This window comes from Pongo pygmaeus, chromosome 18 (genome assembly GCF_028885625.2).
Source record: "Pongo pygmaeus isolate AG05252 chromosome 18, NHGRI_mPonPyg2-v2.0_pri, whole genome shotgun sequence".
Classification (NCBI taxonomy): Eukaryota; Metazoa; Chordata; class Mammalia; order Primates; family Hominidae; genus Pongo; species Pongo pygmaeus.
The window spans coordinates 32,600,825-32,626,412 of NC_072391.2; the positions used below are offsets into that span (position 1 = coordinate 32,600,825).

General features: G+C 48.5%; 1 protein-coding gene across 3 annotated transcripts in view; it reads right to left on the reverse strand.

Moving 5' to 3' along the window:
• BCL7C (BAF chromatin remodeling complex subunit BCL7C) overlaps positions 1-25,588 on the reverse strand; it is a 66,070-nt gene that overhangs the window by 32,392 nt on the left and 8,090 nt on the right. Inside the window, exon 6 of one of the 3 annotated variants that reach the window (XM_063654971.1) lies at positions 19,740-19,832. The exons of the other annotated variants lie outside the window; for them this stretch is intronic. Coding sequence (XP_063511041.1) covers positions 19,740-19,832 — 93 coding nt within the window. The remainder of the gene's footprint in view (positions 1-19,739; positions 19,833-25,588) is intronic. 3 annotated transcript variants of the gene reach the window in all.

A 25,588-nucleotide genomic window follows, 5' to 3' on the forward strand; every position in this document is an offset into this window, starting at 1 on the left:
GTGCCGGTCACGGACTTGGGAAGACAATCTTCCCTTGGTGTTTAATCATTGCGGGGACACCTGCCTGATTATTCACCCCACATTTTATTGATGTCTGATCACTGTGGGGATGCCTGTGGTGGTCATTCACCCACATTCCCTTGGTGGCAAGTCAATTGTGGGGACGCCTGCTTTGGCTGCTCACCCACATTGCAGCCCAGGGCTGCTCACCACTCCGTCTCTCTACCTTTCTCTTTAAACTTACCTCCTTCGCTATGGGCAAGCTTCCACCCTCCATTCCCCCTTCTTCTCCTTTAGCCTGTGTTCTCAAAAACTTAAAACCTCTTCAACTCACACCTGAGCTAAAACCTAAACACTTATTTTCTTCTGCAATACAGCTTGACCCAAATACAAATTTGACAATGGTTCCAAATAGCCAGAAAATGGCACTTTCAATTTCTCCATCTTACAAGATCTAGATAATGCTTGTTGTAAAATGGGCAAATGGTCTGAGGTGCCTGATGTCCAGGCATTCTTTTACACATCAGTCCCTCCCTAGTCTCTGCTCCCAATGTGACTCATCCCAAATCTTTCTTCTTTCTCTCCTGTCTGTTCCTTCAGTCTCCACCCCAAGCTCTGAGTCCTCTGAATCCTCCTTTTCTACGAACCCATCTGACCTCACCCCTCCTTCCCAGGCTGCTCCTTGTCAGGCCATGCCAAGTCCCAATTCTCCCTCAGCCTCCGCTCCCTGACCCTATAATCCTTCTATCACCTCCCCTCCTCACACTTGGTCCAGCTTACAGTTTTTTTCCACGACTAGCCCTCCCCATTCTGCCCAACAATTTCCTCTTAAAGAGGTAGCTGGAGCTGAAGGTATAGTCAAGGTTAATGCTCCTTCTTCTTTTTCCGACCTCTCCCAAATCAGTTAGCGTTTAGGCTCTTTTTCATTAAATATAAAAACCCAGCCCAGTCCATGGCCCATTTGGCAATAACCCTTAGATGCTTTACCGCCCTTTACTCGATATTAGAAAAAGCTCCAAAAATTAGATTCTGGCCCTCAAACCCTACAACAGGACTTAATTAACCTTGCCTTCAAGGTGTATAATAATAGAGTAGAGGCAGCCAAGTAGCAACATATTTCTGAGTTGCAACTCCTTGCCTCCACTGTGAGAGAAACCCCAGCCACATCTCCAGCACACAAGAACTCCCAAATGCCTGAACCGCTGCAGCCAGACATTCCTCCAGGACCTCCTTCCCCAGGATCTTGCTTCAAGTGCCAGAAATCTGGCCACTGGGCCAAGGAATGCCCACAGCCCGGGATTCCTCCTAAGCCGTGTCCCATCTGTGTGGGATCCCACTGGAAATTGGACTGTCCAACTCGCCCAGCAGCCACTGCCAGAGACCCTGGAACTCTGGCTCAAGGCTCTCTGACTGACTCCTTCTCAGATCTTCTCGGCTTAGTGGCTGAAGACTGATGCTGCCTGATCACCTCAGAAGCCTCCTGGACCATCACAGATGCTTTGGGTAACTCTTACTGTGGAGGGTAACTCCGTCCCCTTCTTAATCAATATGGAGGCTACCCACTCCACATTACCTTCTTTTCAAGGGCCTGTTTCCCTTGCCTCCATAACTGTTGTGGGTATTCACGGCCAGGCTTCTAAACCTCTTAAAACTCTCCAACTCTGGTGCCAACTTGGACAACATTTTTTTTTTTTTTTTTGAGACGGAGTTTCGCTCTGTCACCCAGGCTGGAGTGCAGTGGCGTGATCTCAGCTCACTGCAAGCTCCGCCTCCTGGGTTCACGCCATTCTCCTGCCTCAGCCTCCCAAGTAGCTGGGACTACAGGCACCAGCTAATTTTTTGTATTTTTAGTAGAGACAGGGTTTAACTGTGGTCCCAATCTCCTAACCTCGTGATCCGCCGCCTCGGCCTCCCAAAGTGCTGGGATTACAGGCATGAGCCACTGCGCCCAGCCTGGACAACATTCTTTTATGCACTCCTTTTTAGTTATCCCCACCTGCCCAGCTCCCTTATTAGGTCAAGACATTTTAACCAAATTATTTGCTTCCCTGACCTTCCTGGGCTACAGCCACACCTCAATACCTCCCTCCACAACCCATTATTCTGTTATGGATCTCAAACATACTTCCTTTACTATTCCTTTGCACCCTTCATCCCAGCCTCTCTTCGCTTTCACTTGGATTGACCCTGACACCCATCAGTCTCAGCAACTTACCTGGGCTATACTGCCGCAAGGCTGCAGGGACAGCCCTCATTACTACAGTCAAGCCCTTTCTCATTATTTACTTTCTTTCCGTCCATCTGCTTCTCACCTTATTCAATATTGTAACGACCTTCTACTTTGTAGTTCCCCCTACAAATCCTCCCAACAGGACACCCTCCTGCTCCTCCAACATCTATTCTCAAAGGGATATCTCATATCCCCCTCCAAAGCCCAAATTTCTTCCTCATTCATTACCTATCTCGGCATAATTCTTCATAAAAACACATGTGCTCTCCCAGCTGATCGTGTCCAGATAATCTCCCAAACCCCAACCCCTTCTACAAAGCAACAATTCCTTTCCTTCCTATGCATGGTTAGGTACTTTCACCTTTGGATACCTGGTTTTGCCATCCTAACTAAATCATTATATAAACTCACAAAAGGAAACCTAGCTGACCCCATAAATCCTAAATCCTTTCCCCACTCCTCTTTCCATTCCTTAAAAACAGCCCTAAAAGCTGCTCCCACACTAGCTCTCCCTAACTCATCCCAACCCCTTTTGATTACACACAGCTGAAGTGCAGGGCTATGCAGTTGGAATTCTTATACAAGAGCTGGGACCGTGCCCTGTAGCCTTTCTGTCCAAACAACTTGACCTTACTGTTTTAGGCTGGCCCCCACATTATTCCTGATAACACACCTGACCCCCATGACTGTATGTCTCTGATCCACCTGGCATTCACTCCATTTCCCCATATTTCCTTCTTTCCTGTTCTTCACCCTGATCACACTTGGTTTATTGATGGCAGTTCCACCAGGCCTAATCGCCACTCACCAGCAAAGGCAGGCTATGCTATAGTATCTTCCACATCTATAACTGAGGCCACTGCTCTGCCCCCCTCCACTACTTCTCAGCAAGCCGAACTCATTGCCTTAACTCAGGCCCTCACTCTTGCAAGGGGACTACGCATCAAAATTTATACTGACTCTAAATATGCCTTCCATATCCTGCACCACCATGCTGTTATATGGGCTGAAAGAGGTTTCCTCACTACGCAAGGGTCCTCCATCATTATTGCGTCTTTAATAAAAACTCTTCTCAAGGCCCTTTTACTTCCAAAGGAAGCTGGAGTCAATCACTGCAAGGGCCATCAAAAGGCGTCAGATTCCATTGCTCAGGGCAACGCTTACACTGATAAGGTAGCTAAAGAAGCAGCTAGCGTTCCAACTTCTGTCCCTCACGGCTAGTTTTTCTCCTTCTCATCCGTCACTCCCACCTACTCTCCCACTGAAACTTCCACCTATGAATCTCTTCCCACACACGGCAACCGGTTCTTGGACCAAGGAAAATATCTCCTTCCAGCCTCACAGGCCTATTCTATTCTGTTGTCATTTCATAACCTCTTCCATGTAGGTTACAAGCCACTAGCCCGCCTCTTAAAACCTCTCATTTCCTTTCCATCGTGAAAATCTATCCCCAATCCGCCACTCTTGACTCCCTCTTGGAGTGGATAGATGATCTTTGATGACAGGGCACACTCCAATACTTTCACCCTGGTGAAGTCCTATTCTTTACTTTTATACTCACTCTTATTCTCGTTCCCATTCTTTTGCCACCCTCTACCTCTCCCCAGCTATCTCCATCACACTATCAATCTCACTCACTCTCTCCTAGCCATTTCTAATTCTTCTTTAACAAATAATTGCTGGTTTTGCATTTCTCTTTCCTCCAAAATCACCGAGGCCCTGATTTACTCACTGCTGAAAAAGGAGGACTCTGTATATTTTTAAATGAAGAGTGTTGTTTTTTCCTAAATCAATCTGGCCTGGTATAAAACAACATAAAAAAACTCAAGGATAGAGCCCAAAAACTCACCAACCAAGCAAATAATTATGCTGAACCCCCTTGGACACTCTCTAATTGGATGTCCTGAGTACTCCCAATTCTTAGTCCTTTAATACCTATTTTTCTCCTTCTTTTATTCAGATCTTGTGTCTTCTGTTTAGTTTCTCAATTAATACAAAACTGCATCCAGGCCATCACCAATAATTCTATACGACAAATGCTCCTTCTAACAACCCCACAATATCACCCCTTACCCCAAAATCTTTCTTCAATCTCTCCCACTGTAGGTTCCCATGCTGCCCCAATCCTACTCGAAGCAGCCCTGAGAAACATCGCCCATTATCTCTCCATACCACCCCCCAAAATTTTCGCCGCCCCAACACTTCACCATTATTTTGTTTTGTTTTTCTTATTAATATAAGACAGGAATGTCAGACCTCTGAGCCCAAGCTAAGCCATCATATGCCCTGTGACCTGCATGTATACATTCAGATGGCCTGAAGCAACTGAAGATCCACAAAGGAAGTCAAAATAGCCTTAACTGATGACATTCCACCATTGTGATTTGTTCCTGCCCCACCGTAACTGATACGATATATTCTCCCCCCCCACCCCCGCCCTTAAGAAGGTACTTTGTAATATTCTCTCCCGCCTTTAAGAAGGTACTTTGTCTATAATCCCAGCACTTTGGGAGGCCAAGGCAGGCAGATCACAAGGTCAGGAGATCGAGATCATCCTGGCTAACACAGTGAAACCCCATCTCTACTAAAAATACAAAAAATTAGTGGTGGTGGGCAACTGTAGTCCCAGCTACTTGGGAGGCTGAGGCAGGAGAATCACTTGAACCTGGGAGGCAGAGCTTGCAGTGAGCCGAGATCATGCCACTGCACTCTATCCAGCCTGGGTGACGGAGCAAGACTCCATCTCAAAAAAAAAAAAAAAAAAAAGTACTTTGTAATACTCTCCCCACCCTTGAGAATGTACTTTGTATGCCTATTCCAAACCCATAAGAACTAATGATAATCCTACCACCCTTTGCTGCTCCTCTTTCGGACTCAGCCCACCTGCACACAGGTGAAATAAACAGCCTTTTTGCTCACACAAAGCCTGTTTGGTGGTATCTTCACCCGGACGCGTGTGACAGTCTCTAGCAAAAAAAAAAAAAAAAAAAAAAAAAAATTGAAAATTAGCCTGGCCTAGTGGTGTGCCTTTGTATTCCCAGCTACTTGGGTGGCTGAGGCAGGAGTTTGAGGTTGCAGTGAACTATGATTATGCCACTGCACTCCAGCCCAGGTGACAGAATGAGATCTTGTATCTTTAAAAAATAAATGAATAAAAATAAAATAAAACACCAATTCAAGGTACTGGCAGTAGGACTCTAGGTGGCAGGAATAGTGTTACTCTCATTTTTCCTCATCTGTATTTCCTGACATTTTACCATGCACATACATATGGCTTTTCTTTTCTCTTTTTTTTTTTTGAGACAGAGTCTTGTTCTGTCACCCAGGCTAGAGTGCAGTGGCGCGATCTTGGCTCACTGCAACCTCTGCCTCCCAGGTTCAAGCGATTCTCCTGCCTCAGCCTCCCTGGTAGCTGGGATTACAGGCACCCGCCACCATGCCCTAATTTTTTTTTTTTTTTTTGTATTTTTAGTAGAGACAGGGTTTCACTATGTTGGCTAAGCTGGTCTCGAACTCCTGACCTCAGGAGATCCATCCACCTCAGCCTCCCAAAGTGGTGGTATTACAGGCGTGAGCCACTGCACCCAGCCATATGGGTTTTATAACAACAACAACAACAAATCCTCATAATAGACTAGAACAAAAAATTGTAAACTATCTCAGTAATAAAAGTCAAGGACTAGGGAGAGTGGCAGAGTTAGAAGCATGCTAAAGGCAGCGTCTTTCAGGGAGTGATGGAGGAGTTGGCAAGCATAACATTTTGATGGAGGAGGATTATTTACCACGTATCCATAGAGCAATTTAAGGATATGATTGTTAGGAAAGAAGATAAACACTAGCAGGTTAGCAAAGGGAAGGCTGGGTGCAGTGGTTCACGCCTGTAATTGCAGCACTTTGGTAGGCTGAGGTGGGTGGATCACTTGAGGTCAGGAGTTTGAGACCAGCCTGGCCAACATGGTAAAACCCTGTCTCTACTAAAAATACAAAAATCAGCCAGGCATGGTGGCACACACCTATAGTCCCAGCTACTCAGGGGGCTGAGGCATGAGAATCGCCTGAACCTGGGTGGCAGAGGTTGCAGTGAGCCAAGGTCGTGCCACTGCACTCCAGCCTGGCCAAAAGAGCAAGACTCTGTCTGAAAAAAAAAAAAAAAGGTCGGGGAGGGAATTAACAGGAACTTGATGAAACCCACCAAAGTTAAAGAAAAAAAAAAAAGGCACAGAGGAAAACATTAATGAAATGTAAATAGTAAATGTAAAATAAGGCAGAAAGAAAGCATATTGCTTATTGAAATAAATGTGAACAGGCTGAAATAACCTATTATAAGTCAGAGGTTGGCTGGGCGTGCCGTCTCATGCCTATAATGCCAGCACTTTGGGAAGCTGAGGTGGGAGGATTATATAAGGCCAAGAGTTCACGACCAGTCTGGGCAACATAGTGAGATATCTTCTCTACAAAAAGTTTAAAAATCAGCTGAGCATGGTGGTGCACACCTGTAGTCCCAACTATTCAGAAGGCTGAGGCTGGAGGATCAGTTGAGCCCAGGAGTTTGAGGCTACAGTGAGCTACAATTGTGCTACTGCACTCCGTCCTGGGTGACAGGGAGATACCCTGTCTCAAAAACAAACAAAAGTCAGAGCTTGTCAAACCAAATGACTTTTAAAATCTAGCCATATGCAATGTATAGGAAATGCACATAAAACAAAGTGACAAAAATGTTGAAAATTAATAGATGGACAAAAAAATTCCAGGCCAAAAAAACACGATTGGGGGGGGTGGGTATCATTGAGATTCTGACCATGTTTATTTCTTGGTTTGGGTGGTGGTCATAAGCATATTTTGTTTTGTAATACTATCTTAGACTATTTTTCTATGAATATTTAGGTATATGGATGTTTCATAACTGGTAGGCAGAATAATGGCCATTATTCTGATGTCCTAAAATGCCCACACCCTAATCCATGGAACACATGAATGTCTTACTTTACATGGTGAAGGGATTTTGCAGGTGTGATTAAGGACCTTGAGATGGGGGTTGTCTTGGATTATCCAGGGGGGCACAATGTAATCATGTTGGTCTTTAAAATCAGAGACTCGGCCATCCCAGCACTTTGGAAGGCCGAGGCAGGCGGATCACCTGAGGTGAGGAGTTCGAGACCAGCCTGGCCAACATGGTGAAACCCCATCTCTATTAAATATACACAAATTAGCCAGGCGTGGTGGCGCATGCCTGTAATCCCAGCTACTCAGGAGGCTGAGACAGGAGAATCGCTTGAACCCAGGAGGCAGAGGTTGCAGTGAGCCAAGATCGCACCACTGCACTCCGGCCTGGGCAACAGAGCAAGACTCCATCACAAAAAGAAAAAAATAAAATTAAATCAGAGACTTATTTCTGATTTTGATCAGAGGGAGATGTGATTGTGGAAGAATGGTCAGAAATGCAGTGTGACTGACTCTGAAGACGGAGGGAGGGGCCTCTGGAAGCTGGAAGACAGAGTGAAACAGACTGTCCCCTAGAGCCTCCAGGAGGGAACACAGCCCAGAGGACACCGTGATTTGATTTCATTTATTTATTATTTTTTGTTGTTGTTTTACAACAATCTCTTGTCCAACAGAAATACCTTGATTTTAGCCCAATGAGACTCATGTCAGACTTCAGACCTATGGAACTGTAATATGATAAATCTGTGGGTTTTTTTTTTTTTTTGAGACAGAGTCTTGCTCTGTCACCCAGGCTGGAGTGCAGTGGTGTGATCTCAGCTCACTGCAACCTCCGCCTCCCGGGTTCAAGCGATTCTCCTGCCTCAGCCTCCTGAATAGCTGGGACTACAGGTGTGTACCACCCGACTCAGCTAATTTTTTTTTTTTTTTTTTTTTTTTGCATTTTTAGTAGAGACAGGGTTTCACCATGTTAGCCAGGATGGTCTCCATCTCCTGACCTCATGATCCGCCCACCTCGGCCTCCCAAAGTGCTGGGATTACAGGCGTGAGTCACTGCACCCAGCCAAATCTGTGTTGTTTTAAGCCACTACATTTGCTGTAATTTGTTACAGCCATAGAAAACAATACAATAGGCCAGGCGTGGTGGCTCATGCCTGTAATCCCAGCACTTTGGGAGGCCAAGGCGGGCAGATCACCTGAGGTCGGGAGTTCGAGACCAGCCTGACCAACATGGAGAAACCCGGTCTCTACTAAAAATACAAAATTAGCCAGGTGTGGTGGCACACGCCTGTAATCCCAGCTACTTGGGAGGCTGAGGCAGGAGAATCTCTTGATCCTGGGAGGTGAAGGTTGTGGTGAGCGGAGATCGCGCCGTTGCACTCCAGCCTGGGCAACAAGAGCGAAACTCCATCTGAAAACAAAACAAAAAACAACAACAAAAAAAAGAAAAGAAAAAGAACAGAACAGAAAAGAAAAATAATACAACAGTAAAAAAAAAGATTTTTAAAAAATTGGCCTTACTGTTATGCCTCTGCTTTACCTCCCTTCTCAGCTTCCACATTACACTTTTAAAATGAATCTGTAATTTTTTCTTTTTTTTTGAACTCCTGACCTCAAATGATCCACCTGCCTCGGCCTCCCAAAATGTTGGGATTACAGGCGTGAGCCACTGCACCCAGCCATGAATCTAATTTTTTCATGGCCATGGCTTTGTGAGTCGACAGTTATGGGAAAGACAAAGTAGAAAGAGTGCTGAGCTTGAAGATTGGGGCCAGAGTCATAGTTCCAGCTTTGCTGTGTCACTCGGGGCCTATCGCTTTCCCTCTCTGAGCCTATAGCCTTCATTATTTTATTTTGTTTTTTGTGACAGGGTCTCACTCTGTCACCCAGGCTGGAGTTCAGTGGCAAGATCATGGCTCACTGCAGCCTCGACCTCCCAGGTTCCAGCAATCCTCCCGCCTCAGCCTCCTGAGTAGCTGGGACTACAGGCGCCTGCTACCGTGCCCAGCTCATTTTTTTTACTTTTTGTAGAGATGAGATCTCACTATGATGCTGGCCTCGAACTCCTAAGCTCTAGTGGATCTCCTGCCTCTGCCTCCCAAAGTGCTGGGATTACAGGCGTGAGCCACCACACCTGGCTCTTTCTTTTTTTTTTTAAAGAGACAGGGTCTCGCTCTGTTGCCCAGGCTGGAGTGCAGTGTCATGATCAAAGCTACTGTAGCCTTGAAACTCCTGGGTTCAAGGCATCCTCCTGCCTTCGCCTGCAGTGTAGCTGGGACTACAGGTGAGGACAATCATGCCTGACTAATTTTTTTTATTTTTTGTAGAGATGGGGTCTCGCTATGGTGCCCAACCTGGTCTCCAACTCTTAGCCTCAAGCAATCCTCTCACACTGGCCTCCCAAAGTGCTGGGGTTATAGGCATGAGCCATGGTGCCTGGCCTTTTTCTGTCTTTTCTGAGTTCAGCATGGACCTAGCATAGAAGGGCACCTCCAAGATTGTTGAATGAGTAAACAAATTATTCCTTGCCCTTAAATTAGAAGATAGACTGAGGTGATATCTAAGAAAACTCTTCTCTAAAATTCTAGAAAAATAGAGTAGAGCAGTGGCTAGAAGCCTAGAATCCATGTGTATGAATACATGCATCTATCCATCTATCTCATATATCTATATATCTCACCTGTATCTCAATCTCTTAGCCCAGGGCCTGCCACCTCAGGAAGATCCAGTAAATGGGAGCCATTGTTACCATCACATTCCTGTTCCCCAGGGAGGCTCAAGGATTCTCATCTCCTTTTCCCCAAACTCCAAGCCCCTCAGCCCAGCTGCTGCTCTAGAAGCCTAAGCAGAAAATGGTTCCTTAGACCAGGCCTTACGACTCCTGGCCTGCCAAAGGAGTGAGACTTCTTTTTTATAAGAACACCCTTTTCATAGTGGTCTTTTAAGTTTTATTTTGAAGTTGCTAAAAAAAAAAAAAAAGAAGCTTGCTTTCATTAGAAAAATAGGGAAAAGAGGCCAGGTGCAGCGGCTCACACCTGTAATCCCAGCACACCTGTCTTCTCGGCCAAGGTGGGAGGATCACTTGAGCCCAGGAGTTTGAGACCAGTGTGGCCAACATAGTGAGACCCCGTCTTTACAAAAAATAAATAAAAAATTAGCCGGGTGGGCCGGGTGCAGTGGCTCACGCCTGTAATCCCAGCTACTCAGGAAGATCAAGCAGGAGGATCACTTGAGCCCAGGAGTTGGAGGCTGCAGTCAGCTGCGCTCCAGCCTGAGTGACAGAGCAAGATCTTGTCCCTCTACCAAAAAATAAAATAAAATAAATAAATAAATAAATAAACTGGGGAAAGAGATTTTATAGATAAGGAAGTAGAGCCAGAGAGGGTAAGAGACTTGCTGGGGTACCACAGCCAAGCATCACCTCCCTCCCTTACATGACTCTCAACTCCATTTGTCCCTAAGGAGTGGCCAGAGCAGTAGACTCAGGGATGGGCACCTGGGTTCTAATCCTTGTTGCTCCATTCACTAGCTGTGTGCCCCTGGGCAAGTCACTTCACTGTCCTAGAACTCAGTTTACTTATCTATAAAACTGGAAGAATAGCGCCTTGCTGGGAAGTAGCGAGGACCAGATAAATTGTAAATGTACCCAGCCCAGTGCTGACACATAGTAACTCAGTGGCAGTTGCAGGCCAGGGGAACAGTCGTTAACTCATTGCCAGAGGGGCCAGAACTGGGCGGGGGAAAGGTGTCCTGAGTGGGAGATCCAGGTCTTGGGGTGCTCAGACTCTGGATCTCTGGGAAGAGGAATCCCCAACTCTGCTTCCCAAGTAGCTAGAAACTGACTTAGGAGGTGGACAGCGTATAGGGAACACTGAAATGCTGCTGTAAACGATGGCTGGAGTTAGCCTCATCTGAACTCTGTGTTTGAGGGTACACACTCTGAAGTCAGATGATATGGATTCAAATCTGCCTCTATTATATACTATGGGACAAGTGACTTCACTTCTCTGTGCCTTGCTTTTCTCATCTGTCAAGTGGAAATAATAAGAGTACTTACCTCACTAAGTTGTTGAAATGATTTTGTAAGATTATGCATGTAGTGCTCTGAGAATATTCACCTAGCTCAATGTTAGCTTTTTTTTGAGACTGAGTCTCACTCTGTCGCCCAGGCTGGAGTGCAGTGGTACTATCTCAGCTCACTGCAACCATCACCTCCCGGGTTCAAGTGATTCTCCTGCCTCAGCCTCCTGAGTAGCTGGGACTACAGGCAGGCACCACCACGCCTGGCTTATTTTTGCATTTTTAGTAGAGACAGGGTTTCACCATGTTGGCCAGGCTGGTCTTGAATTCCTGACCTCAGGTGATCTGCCTACCTTGGCCTCCCAAAGTGCTGGGATTACAGGTGTGAGCCATCGCACCTGGCCACTATTTTGTTTTATAGGGTCCAGAATTACTCAGATAATCGCTTGGATTTAGGGTTAAGATTCTCACCTAAGTTGAGTGAGATCAAATGGACCCTAATCACCCTGTCTGGAGGTGCTTAGCTTCAAGTTTGGGTCAAGTTGAATTGCACAGCTGTGAGAGAGGTGGACTGAGTTAAATCAGTGTTGAACAAGAGCATGGCAGGACCTGGTTGTTTTGCTTATCTTCTATATGCTATAATTTCGAAAATTAAGGTGTAAAATTAAGCTGTCTCTGGAAAAGGATATTCGTGTTATTGGAATGGGCTCTGAATTTAATGGTCTGTTAAAGCCCACAGGGAAAGAATAAGATGAGGAATAGGGTCTGAGGGAGGAGGCAGAGTTCTGATGAAGATGATGGCAAGAGATGGGAAAGTCCTTGGCCAGGAAGGGGAGAGAGGGAGTCCTGGTGAATGCCCTATGGCTGTGCTCCAGGACAAAGTGGTCAGTCCTGAGAGCAGGTGGCAGCCTGACATTCCAGAAACATGGGACCCTATATGCAGGTAATCCCAGCCAGCCTAGAGACTCTGGTGCCCACAGGTGGAACAGGGCAGAAGTCATGGAGTGTAAGGGACCCCTGTGGGCTTGGAAAGTGATACCAGTAGCAACCAAGATGAACTAGAGATCAGACTCTCCTCACCACCAGCACGCACGTGCACACACACCCTCATTCTCCAGGCAGGCAGCACTTCCTGAACTGCGGTGTGCCCTTGAGAGAGGGTGAAAGCCCCAGTGGCAAATGAGATGGGATTTCTGTTTAGAGTCATAAATTGTTTTATAGAAATATTTGAATATTTGTTAGAAGAGGTACCCAAAACAACTCAGCCAGCCTGGTGCCCGCATATTTTGGGTAGTGGCCAGAGTCCCCTCTCAAGCCTACTAGTCCATTCCCCACCCCCTATCCTACTTCCAGACTTGGTAAGTAGGTAGTTTTGGCAATCAGACAGACGTGGTTAAGCCTAGCTTCTGTCACTAGCTGTGTGACACTGGATAAGTAAGTAATTGTACCTGACTTCTCTGAACCTGTTTCTTCATCGGTAAAATCATGCACTTCTTTACAGGAGTTGTCAGCAAAATGCAATGAAAGAATAAGGTGAGGGTGGTTTTCAAATGATGACCTGGAGAACCTTAAATCAGACAATCCAATGTTTGCCAAACTTCATTCACATCCCATCTTCCCAACCTCTGACAAATTTGTGGACCACCTCTACTTCTGTTTACTTAATCTTGTTCTTTAAAAATTATCAACTCACATTTTGATGGAAATAGGTGTATTCAAAAAGGAAACCTTAACCACTGCCATAAATGAGAAATTATCATTTACCCGAGAGTGGTAAAAATAGATACAACAAAACCAAAACAATGCTGTTCAGTTCTAGCTGGCTATGATTACAGGCCAGGGCTCTGAGCTCGAGGAGTTGATTTTGTTTAAAACAACAACAAAAAGGTTATCTCAGTCAAAAAAAAGGCCACATAAAGCCCTAATATGAAATGTCCAAAATAAGCAACTCTGTAGAGACAGAAAGTAGATTTGCAGTAGTCTAGAGCTGTAGTGGGAGGAAGGCTTGGGAGTTACTGTTAATGAGTATGGTTTCTTTTAGGGGTAATGAAAATGTTCTAAAATTGACTGTGGTGATATTTGCAAAACTGTGAAGATACTAAGAATCATTGAACTGTACACTTTAAATGGGTGAGTTGTATGGTGTGTGAGTCATCTCTCTCAGTAAAGGTGTTATTTTAAAACATGTATATATGGGCCTGGTGTGATGGCTCAGAACTGTAATCCCAGCATTTGCGGAGGCTGGGGCGGGCAGATCACTTTTGAGCTCAGGAGTTCCAGACCAGCTTGGGCAACATAGCAAAACCCTGTCTCTACTAAAAATACAAAAATTACCCAGGCATGGTAGCAGGCGCCTGTAATCCCAGCTACTCGGGAGGCTGAGGCAGGAGAATCGCTTGAACCTGGGAGGCGGAGGTTGCAGTGAGCCGAGATCGAGTCCCTGCACTCCATCCTGGGCCACAAAGCCACTGTCTCAAAAAAAAAATTGTATATATATATATATATACACACACACACATATGGAAAAATTATATAATTTTTCCTCCTTTCTATATATACATATATATATATACATGTATATACACACACAGAGGAAGGTATAGGTGTCAAATCTTTTTTTTTTTCGAGACAGATCCTTACTCTGTGGCCCAGGCTAGAGTGCAGTGGTGCGATCTTGGCTCACTGCAACCGCTGCCTCCCGGGTTCAAGGGATTCTCCTGCCTCAGCCTCCCGAGTAGCTGGGATTACAGGTGTGTGGCACCACATCCGTCTAATTTTTGTATTTTTAGTAGAGACAGGGTTTCACCATGTTGGCCAGACTGGTCTTGAACTCCTGACCTCAAGTGATCTGCCTGCTGTGGCCTCTTAAAGTGCTAGGATTACAGGCGTGAGCCACTGAGCCCAGCCTAAATTCAATTATTAAACTCCTTGAGTTAATTAAAGGGTAGCCGGGTGCGGTGGCTCATGCCTGTAATCCCAGCACTTTCAGAGGCCGAGGCAGGAGGATCGCTCGAGCCCAGGAGTTCCAAACCAGCCTGGACAACATAGCGAGATCCTGACTCTACAAAAAACAGAAAAATTAGCCGGGCGTGGTGGCGCGTGTCTGTAGTCCCAGACACTCCTGAGGATCCTCAGGGAGGATCACCTGAGCCCTCGGGAGGTCGAAGCTGCAGTGAGCAGAGATCGCACCGCTGCACTCCAGCCTGGGGGACAGTTAGGCAGTCTCAAAACAAAACAAAAACAAAAGGGGAGGGCGGGGGGAAGACTTAAAGACCCCTGAGCCAGGGCCATTATTATTTAACTTGGTCGGGTCTCTGAACCATTCGGAGGAAGCTTGGGTTTCTATCCTTCCCGACTGAGCCACAGACCTGAGTCTTGACTCCGGATAAATCACCCCAGACTGTTTTGTTTGTGATACGGGAACGGCAGCTCCTGCCTCGCGAGGTGCAGTGAGAATGAGAAGCGCCATGTGTGGCACGCCTGACACGGTCAGCTCGTGGGTGGAGGCCCGGAGCAGAACGCCCTCGGGCGCCTGCCCTTGCAGCCGCGCTGGAGACCGGGAATGGCTCTGGCCACGCCTCTGCCGACTGCGGCAACGCGAGGGACAGCTGGTCTCCGCGGTTGCAGCGTAACGCCCTCCTTCCCGGCCTCAGCTTTCCTGACTGCATAACGGGCATACAGTGGGTTCCATGGCGCAAGGGAGCTGAAGAAGCCGCCCGCCCCCAGCTCGCCCGGGATCCTCACGCCCCTATAAGGCCCCGAGGGGCCACGATGCTGCCCACAGCCCATATCGCGAGTGCGGACCCTGCGGGAGGGTCGGCCTAGATGCGAGTCTCCCGCCGCGGCGCATGCGAGGCCGCGCGACATATCCCCTACCCCCGTACTGCAGGCCGCAGACGGAGACAGTGCAGCCCAGCGCGCTGCTGGGTTGCCCGAGGTCTCGGCCGCAGCGGGTCGGGAACACGCGGCGCGCGCCCGCGCCCCAACCGGAAGTCCGCCACCGGCCGCTCTAGCACGCGTCAGGGTTGCGTCGGTGGCCTTAACCCTTCCCAAGGCTGCGCCGCCCGCCTTTGTCTTCGCGGAGCGCCACAAAGGTTGGAAGGGTCGCGGGGCCTGTGGGTGCCGAGCTGCAGAGGCCTCCACTGCGAGCACAGCCCTGAGACAGGGCCCAGGCGCCCAGCGGGGCTGGTTTCACTCGGTCCAGCCGCACCTACCCGTGCCCTCACCAGATCTTAAGATACAGACATTAAAACCTCCACCGGGCCGCGGCACAGGACAGCAGAGTTTTACTTTCTGTTTTTGGCATTGCATTGCCTCCATTTCCTAGAGTGCACGTAATAAATACCGCTGGTGATTCCAAAATATAAAGGTTGAAAATATTTACTTGACAAAAATTTGGTTCCCATACTGCTTTTAAGGCCATCCTCTGCACTTGGTTCCCGCTGCTCCTGATGTGGTTGAAAGATGGATGACCCCAAAGACGAGGAAAAGATTATTGGCTCCATTTTTTAGATGCGGCAGCCAGCTAAGGTCTAGACAGGGGAAGGGACTTGCCCCAAATCACAGTTGGAGCAAATCAGTCTGAATCAGGAATAACTCCATTCCTATCCCGCATCCTGCCCTTTCACTACGCCACAGCTGCCTGGCTGCCTGGAGGAACAAAGGAGGGCCGGGCAAGAACGCCATTACCAACTGCAAATCCACAGGCAAATGCAAGAGGACGGAAAGTAAGTTCTTGGGCTCTGCCCTTGTGCTGTACCCGGAGGGGTTCTGGGGTCACCAGCCAGGTGCATCCCTGCCTTCACAGCCATGCACAGCGACACCCAGTTAACTAATGGGGGGATTCTGCCACTTGCTGGGTATGCCTGTGCCACCAGTGCACTCACTCTGGGCCTGGGGAAATAACCACAGGATGAATCTGGGGATCCACTGGGCCCACTGTGAAATGGACCTGAGCTAAAACTCCATTGATCACAGGACCTCAGGGATCTTTTGGGTCTCGAGAACAGAATTGGATGCTACAGGAGAAATGTAACCAGAAAAGGATTAGGATTTTGCCAGTAGAGAAAGGGAGATGTGCTTGCTTTCATTCATTTATCATTAATGAGCACCTACTGTATGCCAGGCACCAAACAAGGCCCTAGGAAGACAGATTATGAGACAGATGTGGCCTTATTCTAGCAGGGGAAGTGAGATGAAGGAGGTGAGAAAGAGGAAGTATAGTGACTAACCAGGGACCTGACCTAGTTTGAAGGTCAGGGAACCTTGGAGGAGGTGAAACCAAACCCAAAGCCTGAGATAAGAGAGAGAAGGGGAGGGTGGAGGGAAGGAAAGGGCTTCATAGACAGAGGGAACGGGAGTGCTAACAGCCTGGCCAGCTTCCTTGTGGTAGAAGTTCTATGCATGAGTTGGAAGAAAGCTTGGGGAAAGGGGCAGGAGAGGTGGGCAGGGGCCAAATCCAGCAGGGGCTTGTCTACCATAAGGAACTTGGTGGGAGAACTCCATGGGCAAAAACAGGTGTGGAAGGGACCAAGCAGCCCATGTGGCTGGAGGGCGGGACATGAGATGAAGATGACTAAAGCAGGGAGTGAGGAGGTGGAAAAGGTGAGCAGAGACCAAGGCTGGGAGGCCTGGAATGTCTGGCTGCAAAACTCAGCCATTAGCCTGGAGGCCATGCAAGTGAACAGCAAGGAGGAGAGTGGAACACCAGGGAGCGGTAGGGATTGCGGGGACTGGAGGGCAGAGGCTCCGCCCCCAGGGCAGTCAGTGTTCTGCACCCCTCACCCCCCTACCCCACCAACCTCTGCCCCATGACCACCCCAGGAGGCAAACTCAGTATCTCAGAATATCTGCTTTCAAGGGTAGCTGGAGTCCAGATTTCTTTTTTTATTTTTGGTAGAGACAGGATCTTGCTCTGTCATGCAGGTTGAAGGGTAGCAACACATAGCTCACTGTAGCCTCAACTCCTGGGCTCAAGCAGTCCTCCTGCCTCAGCCTCCCAAAGTGCTGGGGTTACAGTGTGAGCCACGTCACCCGGCCTGAGTCCAGATTTTTATATGAAATCACTTGATTTTAATGTTGCCAACATGTTCAACACCATGTAAGCCAAACAAATCACATTCACAGGCTCGCAGCTCCAAGCTTTGCAGCATGTTAGCATCACCTGAGGAGCTTTTAAAAATCCCAGGGCCCTTAGCCAGGCGCAGTGGCTCATGCCTGTAATCTCAGCACTTTGGGAGGCCAAGGCGGGTGGATCACCTGAGGTTAGGAGTTCTAGACCAGCCTGGACAACACGGTGAAACCCTGTCTCTACTAAAAATACAAAAATTAGCCGAGTGTGGTGGCAGGCACCTGTAATCCCAGCTACTTGGGAGGCTGAGGCACGAGAATGGCTTGAACCTGGGAGGCAGAGGTTGCAGTGACCCAAGATCATGCCACTGCACTCCAGCTTGGGTGATAGAGCTAAACTCAAGACTCAGAAAAACAAAACAAAACAAAAAATCCCAGGGCCCAGGTTGCACATGATACCAATTAAAAATGTCTGGGGTGGGGCCGGGTGTGGTGGCTCATGCCTATAATCCCAGCACTTTGGGAGGCCGAGGCAGACGGATCACAAGGTCAGGAGATCGAGACCATCCTGGCTAACACGGTGAAACCCTGTCTCTGCTAAAAATAAAAAATAAATAAAAATTTAGCTGGGCGTGGTGGCACGCACCTGTAGTCCCAGCTACTCGGGAGGCTGAGGCAGGAGAATCACTTGAACCCGGGAGGCAGAGGTTGCAATGAGCTGAGATCGTGCCACTGCACTCCAGCCTGGGCGACAGAGCGAGACTCCATTTCAAAAAAAAACAACGTCTGGGGTGGCTGGGCGTGGTGGCTCACGCCTGTAATCCTGGCACTCTGGGAGGCTGAGGTGGGTGGATCACAAGGTCAGGAGCTTGAGTCCAGCCTGACCAACATGGTGAAACCCCGTCTCTACTAAAAATACAAAAATTAGCCAGGCGTGGTGGCACGCACCTGTAATCCCAGCTACTCAGGAGGCTGAGGCAGGAGAATCGCCTGAACCCGGGAGGCGGAGATTGCAGTGAGCCGAGATCGTGCCACTGCACCCCAGCCTGGGTGACAGAGCGAGACTCCATCTCAAAAAAAAAAAAAAAAGGTCAAGGGTAGAAGGCAGCCATCAGAATATTTAAATGATTCCCCAGGTGATTCCAATATGCACACTACCAGAGACTATGTGCTTTTAGTTGCCAGGCACAGTCATGGGGAGCCATGGGAAGTTTTAGAACAGAAGAGGAGCCCAGTTTAGAGTTTAAGGAAAATGAATCCATAGGAGGAACAGAATGTAATCTTGTGTGAAAAGGGTCCGGAAGCCCCAAGGGCAGTGGCAGGATCCTGCTAAGGTGATGGTGATCCGCCATCCCAGTTTACTCAAGACTGGGGTGTCTCCTGGGACACGGAACCTGCAGTGCTAAAACCAAGAAAGTCCTGGGCAAACAGGGATGCTTGGTCATGCTAGATTCTCCTGATGTAGTTCTGTTTTCCTAGATTTCTGGGGAGACTGATGCCACAGACTCCGCATTCTAGAAATTCCTAAGAAAAGGCTGTCCATCTCCCTGGGGTGCATTCACCCGAGTCTCTGAGCCCTGGCAGGGCCCATCTCTTCTCCACCCAGCAGAGTGATCCTGGCCTATGGAATATAATTTAGCAGTAAAAAGGAACAAACTACTGATCCACACAATAATCCGGATGACCCTCAAGAATATTAGCCTGAGTAAAAGAAAGCAGGTGCAAAAGAGTTACATACCGCTTAATTCTGTTTACATGGAATTCCAGAACAGGTTCACCCAATCCGTTACTTTAAAACAATCAGGCCAGGTGTGGTGGCTCACGCCTGTAATCCCAGCACTTTGTGAGGCCAGGAGGATCCCTTGAGGCCAGGAGTTCCAGACCAGCCTAGGCAACAGAGACACCCGCCCCCTTTCTCTACAAAAACAAAAAACAAAAAACAAAAAAACAAAACAAAAAAAACGGCGCGGTGGCTCATGCCTGTAATCCCAGCACTTTGGGAGGCTGAGGCGGGCAGATCACGAGGTCAGGAGATTGAGACCATCCTGGCTAAAACGGTGAAACCCCATCTCTACTAAAAATACAAAAAAATTAGCCGGGCATAGTGGCGGGCACCTGTAGTCTCGGCTACTTGGGAGGCTGAGGCAGGAGAATGGCGTGAACCCGGGAGGCAGAGCTTGCAGTGAGCCAAGATCATGCCACTGCACTCCAGCCTGGGTGACAGAATGTGATTCTGTCTCAAACAAAAAAAAATGTTAAGTAGTTGGGTGCAGTAGCACATGCCTGTGGTCCCAGCTACTCGGGAAGCTTAGGTGGGAGGATCACTTAGGCCCAGGACTTCAAGGCTGCAGTGAGCTATGATGTAAAACAAACAAACAAACAAAAACACTTTACCCAGTTACTTGGGGGAGGACAGACATTGTGGCATCATTAAAGTCGTTTGAACAACAACAAAAAGGCTGTGTGCAGTGGCTCACACCTGTAATCCCAGCACTTTGGGAGGCAGAGGTAGGTGGATCGCTTGAGCCCAGGAGTTCAAGACCAGCCTGGGCAATATGGTGAGACCCCGTCTCTGCAAAAAATACAAAAAAAAATTAGTGAGCTGTGAACATGCCACTGCACTCCATACTGGACAGCAGATCAAGGCCCTGTCTTATTAAAAAAGTCAGAACAGGCCAGGTGCGGTGGCTCATGCCTGTAATCCCAGCACTTTGGGAGGCTGAGGTGAGGGGATCACGAGGTCGGGAGATTGAGACCATCCTGGCTAACATGGTGAAACCCCGTCTCTACTAAAAATACAAAAAAAAAAAAAAAAAAAAAAAAAAAAAAAGTCAGAACAGCGGTTGACTCTGGGGAGTTGGAGATGAGAAGGGGGCAATGGGAACTTTCTGGCAAGTGATAGTGATGTTTTGTATTTGAGAACAGTTTCCTTATGCAGATGTATGCATTTGTTTTGTTCTGTTTATTTTTAATTTTTATTTTTTTAGACAGGGTCTTGCTCTGTTGCCCAGGCTAGAGTGCGGTGGTACAATCATAACTCACTGCAATGTTGAACTTCTGGACTCAAGTGATCCTCTCACCTCAGCCTCCCAAGTAGCTAGAACTAAAGGTGTGCACCATCATGCCCGGCTAATTTTTTTTTAAGTTTTTGTAGAGATGAGGTCTCACTATGTTGCCCAGGATGGTCTTAAACTTCTGGACTCAAATGACCTTCCTGCCTTGGCCTCCCAGTGAGCCACCGCACCTGGCACTATGCTTTTGTTAAAATTCACTGAATCAAGCAATTAACATCTATGCATTTTACTATATGGATATTTTACATCAAAGAGGGGGGAAAAACCTGTGAATGAATACTGGGCTCTAGTTAACAATGTGCCTGCAGGCCGGGTGCAGTGGCTTATGCCTGTAATCCCAGCACTTTGCAAGGCCCAGGTGGGTGGATCACCTGAGGTCAGGAGTTCGAGACCAGCCTGACCAACATGGTGAAACACTGTCTCTACTAAAAATACAAAATTAGCTGTATGTGGTGGCGGGTGCCTATAATCCCAGCTATTTGGGAGGCTGAGGCAGGAAAATCGCTTGAACCCAGGAGGCAGTGGTTGCAGTGAGCCGAGATTGCACCTCTGCATTCCAGCCTGGGTGACAGAGTGAGACTCTGTCACACACACACACACACACACACACACACACACAAATTAGGAACAAAACCTAAGTCTGATTATGCTTTTCTGCTCAGAACACTCCACGATACCCAGAGGAAAAGCCAAGTCCTGACACTGGCCTCTGAGCAGGGCGACCATAAGTTCTGCTGGCCCAGCTTCTGCCTGTCTTCCCGGCATGATTAGTACTGCCCTTGTTTTCATTCTCCCAGTGTGAAGGATAAATTAAGTGCTTGCCCTGCCTGCGAGGCCCAGCTGACCTGAACTCACTCCCCAGTCCCTCCCTCCCTCCGCTCCAGTCACACTGGCTCTCCTTTGCCCTGGCCATTCCCTCTGCCTGGAATGCTCTTTCCCAGAAACTTGCAAGGCTCTCTCCCTCACCTCCTTCCAGCTTTTCTTCAGCCTTTGCCTCAGTGAGGCCCCTGCCTTGCCCCTGCTTAAAATCACACCCTGCTCTCTCCCCATCTCCTGTTCTGTGCTTGCTTTTTCCAGAGCACTCTAACTTCCTGCTTAGGATATAACTGCCTGAAGGCAGGTGCCATGAGGGCAGGGCTTTTTTTTTTTTTTTTTCCTGTGTTCTTTTTTTTTTTTTTGAGACAGAATTTCACTCACCCAGGCTGGAGTGCAGTGGTGCGATCTCGGCTCACTGCAACCTCCGCCTCCCAGGTTCAAGTGAATCTCCCATCTCAGCCTCCCGAGTAGCTGGGATTATAGGCACCAACTACCAGGCCTGGCTAATTTTATTGTATTTTTAGCAGACATGGGGTTTCACCATGTTGGCCAGGCTAGTTTTGAACTCCTGACCTCAGGTGATTTGCCCGCCTCAGCCTCCCAAAGTGCTAGCCACCACGCCTGGCCATTTATTCTGTGTTCTTTAAGCTGCATCCTCAGGTCCTAGAACAGTGCCCAGCAAACAGTAAGCACACAATAAGTACCTATTGCTATGAATAAAGGGAATCCTCTGCCCTCCTGGGGCTTCCAGACTGGTGCTGAAAAACCAAGCAGACACAGACCACTACAAAGCAATAGCCACCACTCCACGACACAGCAGAGGAGGGGTAAGGGGCTGAGGGAAGGCAGAAGAGACACCCCAGAAGCTGAGACTTGAAAACTGCTTTGGCATCTGCCAGGTGAAGAGGGGATGGGAGGGGCTTTCATGGTGGAGCAGCCAGTGAGCAAAACCCAAGGGGTGAGAGATGGCAGCAGGCATCTGGGGGCTGTGAGCAGTTCAGAGAGTGGCTGCAGGTGTGGGTATGCAGCAGGCTGTGGGCTCCATCCTGCAGGTAATGAGGACAGGAAGGTTCTAACTGGGGGCAGTGGCAGGGACAGATACGGGTTTCTGAAAGATTGCCCAGCTACTGGGTGGAGCATGGATTGGAGGTGGGCACCAGGAGGCTGTTAGTTTTGCTGGCACCCAGTAAAGCAGCGTTGCCCTGAAGAAAGGGGCTAACTGGAAAATTACTTAAGACAGAGACCTAACAGGACGTGGTGGTTCCTGGAAGGTGACTCTGACTCCTGGTGTCACCATCTTGGCTGGCTCCTGGGATGGTAGGAACAGGTTGTGGGGAGGATGAGGCTGGGGTCCCTGGGATATCCCAATGGAGATGTGATGCAGCCATTTGGCTCCTGGAGTCTGGAGGTGGGGGCGGAACTTAGAGTCAGAGAATGAGGAACTGTTGATTCAAAGGGCAGGCGGGACCCAGCAGGGCGAGTGTGCACAAAGAGAAGCAAGGCCAGGGCAAGAGACAGTTCCCAGACCAGGAAGAGGGGAGTGGCCAAGGACGGATGAGGGCTCAGAGGGGAGGAGTCAGTGAGCCCCAGAGGTGGGGCCCGAGAGCCAGGGGTAGGATTTCCACAAAGCGAGTGTGGAACTTGGGGAGGAGGTGGAAAGGGGAGACAGCAAGGTGGTAAATAAGGGCGGTGGCTCTGGAAGAGATAGCTTTTTAAATTTGCCATGTTCACTATTTTTTTAAAGATACAGGGTCTTGCCCTGTCATGCAAGCTGGAGTGCAGTGGCACAATCACATCTTACTGCAGCCTCAACCTCCTGGGCTCAAGCGAGCCTCCTGCCTCAGCCTCCCAAAGTGCTGGGATTCCAGGTGTGAGCCACCATATCCAGCCAAACTGGCTTTTTTTTTTTTTTGAGATGGAATCTCACTCTGTTGCCCAGGCAACCTCCGCCTCCCACGTTCAAGTGATTCTCCTGCCTCAATCTCCTGAGTAGCTGGGACTACAGGCATGCACCACCATGGCTGGCTAATTTTTGTATTTTTAGTAGAGACAGAGTTTCACCGTGTTAACCAGGCTGGTCTGGAACTCCAGACCTCAAGTGATCCACCTGCCTTGGCCTTCCCAAAGTGCTGGGATTACAGACGTGAGCCACCACGCCAGGCCCAAACTGGCTTTTAAACCAGGTCAAAGTGCCAGGCGCAGTGGCTCATGCCTGTAATCCCAGCACTTTGGGAGGCCAAGGTGGGCGGATCATGAGGTCAGGAGATCGAGACCATCCTGGCTAACATGGTGAAACCCCGTCTCTACTAAAAATACAAAAAATTAGCCGGGCGAGGTGGTGGGCGCCTGTAGTCCCAGCTACTCGGGAGACTGAGGCAGGAGAATGGCGTGAACCTGGGAGGCGGAGCTTGCAGTGAGCCAAGATCGCGTCACGGCACTCCAGCCTGGGCGACAGAGCGAAACTCCGTCTCAAAAAAAAAAAAAAAAAACCAGGTCAAAGAATGGGGCATGAGAGGGTGGGGGCATGCCTGGGGGGAATCAAGACAGTTTCCTAGGCCCCATGACCAAGAGAGGGACAAGAATAGGGGAGACTCAAACTTTAGCTTCTCAAGGCTGCTCAGAAATGGACACCCCGTCTGGGGCCAGGCTTCTGTCCCCAGCCTCAGGGACAGGAGAGTCTCTGGTAACCTCATTTATAACATGGGGCAGTAGGACAAAACCTGCCATTTATTGAGCACTTATTACGTCCCAGGCCAAGGGCTGTCTCTCCATGTGTGGCCTAATTTAACTCTCAGAATACTCTCACCAGGCTGATATCACTATTATTTCCTATCTCCTTTTTTTTTTTGAGACGGATTCTCCTTCTTTTGCCAAGGCTGGAGTGCAATGGCGTGATCTTAGCTCACTGCAACCTCCTCCTGGGTTCAAGAGATTCTCCTGCCTCAGTCTCCTGAGTAGCTGAGATTACAGGTGCCCTGCAACCACGCCCAAGTAATTTTGCTATTTTTAGTAGAGACAGGGTTTCACCATGTTGGTTAGGCCGGTTTTGAACTCCTGACCTCAGTAATCCAACCGCCTCAGCCTCCCAAAGTGCTAGGATTACAGGTGTGAGCCACCACGCCCGGCCTATTATCTCCATTTTATAGATGAGAAAACAGATGCACAGAAAGGTTCAGTCACTTGCTAAAGGTCATACAACAAATGAATGCAGATGCTGAGATTCAAACCCGGAACCTGAATTCTGAGCTTTAACACTGCACCACTAACCCACACAAGGGACTTTCCCATCTACAGAACACTCTCCTCCCTCGGGAGTGGTTGAGGGGAGTCATGAGGTGGCCACACACCCAGCAAACAGCCGACCTTACCATGAAGATGGCACTCCAAAGAAGTCCACATCTGAATCCCCAGAATCTGTGCATGTGTTGCTTTATATGGCACATGGGCTTTTGCAGGTGTGATGAAACTAAGGGTCGTGAGATAGGAAGAGTGTCCTAGATTATTCAAATGGGCCAAGTGTCATCACAGGGTCCTTGGAGGAAGGAGGCAGGAGAGTTAGAGAAGATGTGATGATGGAGAGAGATTGGAAGATGCTACACTGATTGGAGATGAGGGAAGGGCCACAAGCCAAGGAATGTGGGTGGCCTCTAGAAGCCGGAAAAGGCAAAGAAAGAGATCCTCCTCTGGAGGGAACTACTGCTGAGACCTTGACTTTAACCCAGTGAGACTAACTTTGGACTTCTCCATAACTGTAAGAGAATCAATGTCTGTGGCTTTTTTTTTTTTTTTTTTGAGATGGAGTCTCGCTCCGTCACCCAGGCTGGAGTATAGTGGTGCGATCTCGGCTTACTGCAACCTCCCGGATTCAAGCAATTCTCCTATCTCAGCTTCCTGAGTAGCAGGGATTACAGGCGACCGCCACCATGCCCAGCCAACTTTTGTATTTTTAGTAGAGATGGAGTTTCACCTTGTTGGTCAGCCTGGTCTCAAACTCCTGACCTCAGGTGATCCACCCACCTTGGCCTCCCAAGGTGCTGGGATTATAGGCATGAGCCACCATGCCTGGCTAATGTCTGTGGCTTTAAACCCCTATATGTGTGGCAATTTGTTACAGCAGCGATAAGAAACAGTTACACTACATTGCAGCAAGCCTGGCTTCCCTGGACAGCACTGGCTCCACCATCACCACTGCAGCTGCTGTGGGAAGCATCCTTACATTTCCTTTGTTTGTTTAGACACAGGGTCTTGCTTTGTTGCTCAGAGTTGAGCACAGTGGTGCAATCATCACTCACTGCAGCCTTGACTTCCCGGGCTCAAGCAATCTTCCCACCTCAGCCTCCCAAGAAGCTTGGACTACAGGCGCACACCAGTAGGCCTGGCTAATTTTTTCATTTTTTGTCTTGCTTTGTTGCTCAAGCTGGTCTCAAACTCCTGGCCT